This window comes from Gekko japonicus, unplaced genomic scaffold (assembly GCF_001447785.1).
Source record: "Gekko japonicus isolate JY-2015 unplaced genomic scaffold, Gekko_japonicus_V1.1 scaffold5513, whole genome shotgun sequence".
Classification (NCBI taxonomy): domain Eukaryota; kingdom Metazoa; phylum Chordata; class Lepidosauria; order Squamata; family Gekkonidae; genus Gekko; species Gekko japonicus.
This window is the reverse complement of record NW_015177189.1, coordinates 28,848-37,175: the sequence shown is the minus strand read 5'-3', so window position 1 is coordinate 37,175 and position 8,328 is coordinate 28,848. Positions and strand designations below refer to the sequence as shown.

At 48.0% G+C, this 8,328-nt stretch overlaps 1 protein-coding gene across 1 annotated transcript in view; it reads right to left on the bottom strand.

Moving 5' to 3' along the window:
* LOC107124876 (protein amnionless-like) overlaps positions 1 to 8,328 on the bottom strand; it is a gene marked incomplete at its 3' end in the record, with an annotated part of 21,651 nt that overhangs the window by 8,218 nt on the left and 5,105 nt on the right. The window contains exon 2 of the mRNA XM_015428378.1: positions 425 to 512. Within this exon, the coding sequence (XP_015283864.1) occupies positions 425 to 512 (88 nt within the window). The remainder of the gene's footprint in view (positions 1 to 424; positions 513 to 8,328) is intronic.

Sequence of the window (8,328 nt, the reverse complement as noted above, 5' to 3'; positions counted from 1 at the left end):
TCAAATCGAGCCCCAGACGCGACATTCCTATCCTCCTCCGAAGGGCCTGTGAACTTCCACGTCAGTACATTCGTCCTCAAAACAATGAACAGTGCAAACAAAGAGCGTTATTCTGCTGGAAACATCGTCCCCCATGCAAACAGTACAGAAATGAACACAGCACAATTCATTTTAATGGGGTTCCCAAAGGAGACATTCCTGGTGGAATGTATGTAACCAATGTTTATCATCTCCTTTCCTCCTTCCTCTCCCTCCTTCCTTAAAAAAAGAAAGGAAAGCTCCGACTATAATTTCAAAACTTTGAGGGGCTCCGGGGAAAAGTTAATTATGACTTTGCAAATGACTCAGGCGAGCAGCGTAACGGAGGTTTATTCTCAATGAGCTTAATTTGCATGACTAATGAATAGTAGATGGTGCACAATACCTGTCTCACATCCTGGTTCGTAATTGCCGTCAAAAGCTGCAAACCCAGCACCAGGGGCCATAATGAATTCTCCATTCAGTGGAAGCTTCTGAGCAGTGAAAAAAACAAAAACAAAGGGAAGCAGAGTTCGGAGGCTTTGCTTGGCGTTCCAATATTAACAACGTTCCTACACGGCTAGTATTTTACCACCTACAATGAACTTCAGTAGCATCCATCTAGCCATCCGAAATTACTATCCAGATTTAGGCTTACCCAAATTATGCAATTTCTTGTTTCTGAGTTCCATTCTTCTTGCTGGATCAATGGAGAAGCAAGGAGAAAAAATGTGGGTGGACAAAGGCAAGGAAACTGTGATGTCACATCCAGGTGATCACCCAAAAGTGATGTCACAGCAGCCGTGATACTCTCGGAATTCCCCAGGTCTCTATGGTAAAAAGAGTGGAAGGATTCCTAGAGTGCCATGGACATTGTCACATCGCTTTCAGGTGCTCACCTGGATGTGATGTCATGGTGTCCACGGCGCTCCTTCTTTCCAGGCTCCACCCCTGAAACATTCCCAGGGATTGCTAGTGGCAGGTGGCAACCCTGTGAAGACCAGAATAGTAGCAGACATTCAGATTAAAAAACTAAGGCAGCTTTTGCAGTACAGATGTCATAAAGGAAAAGGTTCCCTTGCTCGAAAGCCAGTCGAATCTGACTCTAGGGTTGCGGTGCTCATCTCCGTTTCAAAGCCGAAGAGCCAGCGCTGTCCGAAGATGTTTCTGTAGTCATGTGGCCGGCATGACTAAACACCAAGGCGCACGGAACGCTGTTACCTTCCCACCGAAGTAGTCCCTATTTATCTACTTGCAATTTCTTGCTTTCAAACTGCTAGGTTGACAGGAGCTGGAACTAGAGATGAGAGCTCACTCCATCATGCGACACCCGGGTCTCGAACTGCTGAACTACTGACCTCCCACAGCCTGCACTTCAGCGTCTTAACCACTTGAGCCATGTCATAGATACTAGGTAAAGTGGGGGATTTTATGTACTAAGGGCCAAACTACGTGTTATGTATTATACAATCCATACTGCAAGTGCCAGTTCCTGGAGGCAACTCCTGTGCAAAAATGCCACACAATCTGATTCAGATTGGAAAAACGGCAGGGGCGGCGCTCTTGCCGCCCCCCATTTTCTGAGCCAACATGGCCTGGGGGGTGGGGCATTCTTTGCCCTGTCAGTCAGCTGCCCATGCAAGCACTGAGTCTACATGCAGCCACCTGATTGGACAAAGAAAGCCTCCCCCTGCTCCGTCAGGCTGTTTTGGCTCCAGAAAACAGCGCTGGAGGGAATTCAGAATCGCCCTCCTTCCTCCACACCACGGTCCTGATCCAGATCCAGCCCCATAGCACTTTTACAAAGGACATGCCAAAGTCCCCAGTGGCAACTTGTATAAAACATAACATGTAGTTGGGTCCCAGTGCTCTCAGCATTTTGAGCCCCAGAAACAGTTAGCATGTGTGTAGTGCGTTCAAGTGTTTACTTATGTTATCTTGATGTGATCCTCACAACAACCCTGTAAGGTAGGTGCTTTTTTGGGGGGGTCAAACTACACATCACTTTTTTACACAAGTCACCCCTGGAGACTTGCCAGTTAAATAGTGTGTGTGGGGGGGGATGCTGAACCTTTTCTTCTCATGCATCTCACACACCTATGAACACACATGGATCTGCCTAATATTGAATCAGACCCTTCAAGGTCAGTATTGTCTACTCAGACTGGCAGCATCTCTCCAGGGTCTCAAGCCAGGGTCTTTCACATCACCTACTCCCTGATCCTTTTAACTTGAACCATGGGCATTGAACCTGGGACCTTCTTCGTGCAAAGCAGAGGCTCTTCCACTGAGTCACAGCCCCTCCCCATGGTCCCCAGATGAATTCCATACCTGAGACATTTTCTCAGTTGGGAACTCTCAAAACATCTCTGGAACACTCATGGACTTTGTAATGTGTGAATTAGGGCTGGAATGAGCCTCAGTCCCCTGCTAAACCTCTGGTACACCTATGATACTTTAATTTCTATAGCAAGTAGCCTCTATAGTTGAATCTATAGCTCTGTTTCCCAGGAGGCTTCAGGACTCTGCTAAGTGCTGTGGCCTTCGGGTACCGATAACCCTGTACACAGCTTTGCCTCACATGGTTTTTGCCTTCTGGGAATGTTTATACTTTGCAGAAGTCAGGAGTCACTATCAAACTCTAGGTAGACAGAGTATCTGCAACTAGCTTCCTTGACTCTCTGAGTCAACCTAGCTTCACCCAGCTTTCCTTGACTTTCCTGACCCCAGAGATTGGTAGAAAGGGCCGACTTTATTGTATACATTAGACGTGTGCCAAATGCTTATCGCATACTTGACTGACAGTTACATTAGCTTCTATGGGTGAAAAAAGGTACTTAATGTCTGAAATCAGTTTTGTTCCTTGTTCTGGCCGGCCACCCTTCCATTATGGGTCTTGACTGAGCAACCAAGGATATCCTCTATAGAACTTCGAGTGCCTTGTTTATGCATTGGGGGTTGAGTCAAAATATTCTATGTTGAATCTTGAAATGCTTCAAAAGCGTTTTCTGACTTAAGCGTGTGTAATGGAATAAACTGAGCTTTGGTTTAGAACCGACTGTCTCTCTCTCTTGATGCGATTGGGAAGCCAGCTTCTCTCCCTCCCCAAAATGAACCCAGTGGGGATGGGAGTGCATGAAAAGGTTCCTGCACCCCTCATTTCCCCAACAGGAACCAAGGTCTATTAGACAGAGGTGAGATTGGAACCAGGGTCCTCCTGATTCACAGTTGACTTCTAGGCTGCACAAGTAGTGGGGATGCCATTTCATATTTGGGAAGGAGTCTAGATTCGGCAAGGACCCAAAAGTCAGCTCACGTCCTCCCTGCAAAGTGGCGCTTATTTGCATGTCACCACCTTTCCCCTGCATAAAATCGAAGCGACTCTCACGTGGGAAGTGAGCAGATCAGCAAGAAGGGTTCTAGCACAGGGTGTTCTCTGCCTGTGCAGCGTGATGCTCCTTCAGGCTGATGTTCCTGTTGTTGGGGGGTGGGGAATTAAAACACCGACTCCCCCCCCCCCCCCGGTAACTGCTTTCTGAGGAAGAGTCATGCTGCGTAATTGTGCCGAATCTGCAACTCAGCTCTAGGGCAGCTCTAAGCAGGAGTTGGGGGGTGGATCACGAAATACTGTGTCATGACTTCTGGTCTTCACAGTTCAAGTGTCTGCAGCAAGAGAAAAATACGGACCGCGACAGCCTCTCAGTCACAGCCCAACCCTGAAATCCAGCGAGGATCAACACAGAAATGTGGGAAGCACCTGCCTCCCAGCGTGACTGTTGTGAGGAGGGGAAGGGAAAAAGGAGTTTGCCTGCTCCTTGGGAGGAAAGCGATGGCGAACCTAAACAGCATGATAAAAAGTAGAGACATCACCCTGCCAACAAAAGTCCGCATGGTCAAAGCAATGGTATTCCCAGTAGTCATGTATGCCGAAGAATAGATGCTTTTGAACTAGGCTGAGCGCCGAAGAATAGATTCTTTTGAACTATGGTGCTGGAGAAGACTCTTGAGAGTCCCTTGGACTGCAAGAAGATCAAATCAGTCAATCCTAAAAGAAATCAACCCTGACTGTTCCCTGGAAGGTCAGATAATGAAACTGAAGCTCAAATACTTTGGCCACCCAATGAGAAGGGAGCACTCACTGGAGAAGATCCTGATGCTGGGAAAGATTGAAGGTCAAAGAAGACGGGGACGGCAAAGGATGAGATGGTTGGACAGTGTCATAGATGCAGCAAACATGAAGTTGAGCCAACTTCAGAGGACGGCGGAAGACAGGAAGGCAGTCGGACTCGACTGTGCGACTGAACAACAACAACAACTGCTTTACAACTGTTGACCTTATAACCTTAGCTTGTTATTTAGTCTTGTCTTCCGCATATCTTAAAACATCTTCGTCATGTTACATGTTAATTTGCTTTTCGGCTCCTGTCTATAAGCCTGAACCTTACCTTCCATTCCATTGTATTTGAAAAAGTGTGCGTGCACATGGAAGCTAATACCTTGAATAAAACTTTGTTGGTCTTAAAGGTGCCACTGGACTCTAAATTCGATATGCTGCTTCAGACCAACACGGCTACCCCACCTGGATCTACCTACATGAACACATGAAGTTGCCTTACACTGAATCAGACCCTCCGTCCCATCAAGGTCAGCATTGTCTACTCAGACTGGCAGCAGCTCTCCAGGGTCTCAGGTGGGGGTCTTTCACATCAGCTACTTGCCTGGTCCTTTTAACAGGAGATGCCAGGGACTGGACCTGGGACCTTCTGCATGCAAAGCAAAGGCTCTCCAACTGAGCCACAGCAGCTCTCCGGGTCTCAGGCAGAGGTCTTTCGTATCACCTACAACGTCCATGGCGTTTTATGTTTGACACCCTGTACAACATTGCTGCTCTTTACCCCGGCCTCTCAATCCCTTGGTTAAAACTCTGGCTCAGTTTCTACCAGGACTGCTTCACTGTTCCTTCCTGCAGCCTTATCGCAACCCAGAGCTCGGTGCTAAACTCCTTACCCTCACCCCATCCTTCAGACTGAGTGATTCTCCACCACACACACACGCACACACACACACGGACATCCTTGTTGTTGTCCCATCCTCTTCGTCTTCAGAGAGCCAGTTTGGTGTAGTGGTTAAGACTCTAATCTGGGAGAACCGGGTTTGATTCCCCACTCCTCCACTTGCACCTGCTGGATGACCTTGGGTCAATCACCAGCTCTGGCACAGCTGTCCTTGAAAAAGAGCAGTTTGCATCAGAGTTCTCTCAGCCCCACCCACCTCACAGGGTGTCTGTTGTGGGGAGGGGAAGGGAGAGGAGTTTGTAAGCCGCTCTGAGACTCCAAGTGAAGGGCGGGGTATAAATCCAATCTCCTCCTCTTCTTCTTCTTCTTCTTCCGTATGTTTATCAATCCAAAATGCTCCAACCCTTTCTCAGTCAGCTGAAGATCCTGGCACACAAAATATCTTGTTGGGGTTGCTTCAGATCTCTCCTGAAACTCACCCTTTCCTATCAGGCCTCGTCCTTAGTCCGCATTCCTGGCTGAAACCAGGCCGACATAAACATCTGTTTTGTTCCTGATTGTTGTCCTGGATTAATCTGAAGCACCCCTCTGCCTTGAAAATTCCGTACAGCCACAAATAACACCCACCAAGGGAAGACCATGCACAAATGTGATTTGTGGATGGTCTTCCCTTGGTGGGTGTTATTTGTGGCTATACTTGGACGCTAAGGGTTCCCTATGGTCTTTGAAAATTCCATAAGCAGGAGCCTACAGTCCTGGAGCTGTCCTTGGTTCCCTTTACATTGACTCTTGTGGTCTTCCTCGTCTCCTACACCCCACTGTTAAAATTGACAATGCAACTTGTTTGGGGCAGAGACCTGCGTGGTTTTTATGATCCGGTGTATTATACCCTGTATCTGGTAGCTCTGTCCTTTTATAACTGTGCATCAAGTGGTGTGTGTGTGTGTGTGTATTTTTGATGATGCTGAATGGGCTTTTGTTATGTCCTGAATCAACCAACATGCATCAATTATTCCGGTTGGAAATGGTGCGTGTGCAAAATTTGAAATTTCTCAGTTGCTGTATTTAAACTCTTAACTTGCAGTTCACCTGCACTTTATATGTAAATATTAATCCTAATGAAGCACTTCCACATTCCAGCATGCCTGTGACCAGTCCCCTTCTACGCGTGTGCATGAGGCTATTAGGAAGCTGTTCTCATTTGCAACTGCCCGCCCCCAATGTCTTCTGGAAACAAATATTATGCAGTGACTCTGCAGCATCTATTTAAATAATCATGCCCTGCTTTTTCTCCCCAATAAGGACACAACATGGCTTACTACAGTAGTCTCCCCTGCTCCCATTTTATCATCACAACAACCCTGTGAGGTAGGTTAGGCGGAGATTGTGTGACTGGCCCAGTCACCCAGTGAGCTCCGATGGCAGAGCAGGGATCTGAACCTGACTCTCCCAGATCCCAACCCAGTACTCTAACCACAACGCCACCCTGGGTCTCAAAGGTCAAAAGTCAAATGTCACAAGTTTAAAGAGGTGATGTATTATTGTATTTATCCCATGAGGCTCCTATCCTGTCTCCAAGAAGCTCTGAGCAGCATACATTTGGGGGAAGGCTATCTCATTTTGTCACGACGACGACCTTGTCAGACTGACTAATCTAAGAGGCAGTGCCTCGCACAGGTGTCCGTCCAACCCAGGTCTCCCCAGACCTGAAGAACAGGTAAAATCTAACGTCCTGTTCCCCACAGTGGCCGATCAGTGACTTCCAACCAAGGAATCCACAAGGAACCCAAGGATCCTCCCCAGCTATTTATGCCTAGATGTTTGTTCAACCGCTAAAGAGATGATCTCTATTATTGTTACTAGATTATGGCTAACATTAGGAGAGTTTTTGCTTGTTCTTTTAAAGAGTTAATCTGTCCCAAGACACTGTAATATAGGTGCTTTATTGTCTGCTTCTATATCTCAAATAATGTAATACATCTGATCATACATCTGATTTTACTTGTTGTATGTAGTAACGGCATCTGATCGTGCCAGGGAGAAAAGGCGGCGTGGCCAGGGGATCCGTGGGATCCCGCCGCGCCGTTTCAACTTTGGCGCAGCTTTTAAATGCCACACTTTTGGGGGGCTTTTCCCCTGCCGTGTGGCAGGGGCCTATGTTGAATCTTGAAATGCTTCAAAAGCGTTTTCTGACTTAAGCGTGTGTAATGGAATAAACTGAGCTTTGGTTTAGAACCGACTGTCTCTCTCTCTTGATGCGATTGGGAAGCCAGCTTCTCTCCCTCCCCAAAATGAACCCAGTGGGGATGGGAGTGCATGAAAAGGTTCCTGCACCCCTCATTTCCCCAACAGGAACCAAGGTCTATTAGACAGAGGTGAGATTGGAACCAGGGTCCTCCTGATTCACAGTTGACTTCTAGGCTGCACCAGTAGTGGGGATGCCATTTCATATTTTGGGGGAAAGTCTAGATTCGGCAAGGACCCGAAAGTCAGCTCACGTCTTCCCTCCAAAGTAGCGCTTATTTGCATCTCACCACCTTTCCCCTGCATAAAATCGAAGCGACTGAACAACAACAACAATGTAGTAACTCATATCTGATAAACTGGATGAATCTATATTTTCCCCTACCCCCTCCTGCATCCCGCTTTTTTCGAGAAAATTTAAAAAAACACTCAAAAACAATCCCTCCCAGCTGTTGCCCCCCCCTCCCCAACAGCTGGGATTTTCACCAGCACTCTGTCTCTCAGCCTGGAGGCTCTCTTTCGCTATCGGGCCCATGCCTGTATCTAATCCCCTCTCAGCCAGGGTGCATCCAGCACTCTCTCCAACGCGCCGCGCCGCCTATCAGAGAAGGAATCAGATAAGAGGAAGAGAGGAATTAAATGTTCTTCGAGGCAGGGGACGGGCTTTATTAAATGGAGCCCGCTATGCAGTCGTTTCCCCTTCCCGAGCCAGAGAAACGTGTGTGTGCTGTGCTGTGCTGTGCCTGAGGCGTGCCAGAGCTGCCCGGCTGGCATGTCGCTGGCTGCACCAGAGAGCAAGCTGTTCTGCAATGCTGGAAGCGCCGGCTCGCAATCAAGCCGGGTGACGACAGTTGATTGGCCGCGGCGCTGCACTCGCCTCCCCTCCTCTTCGCCATAAAGTGGTGCTGTGAGTGCCTTTTAGCCGGGCCTGGCACTGATTGGGGATTCTGGAAGGAACGCGCCGCGGCTTTTGAGACAGAAAGTTCCCCGCAAGGTCCTTTAAAACGAAGCTGCATCCGGGATTAGAAACTAGAAAGGGGGGGGGGGGGGC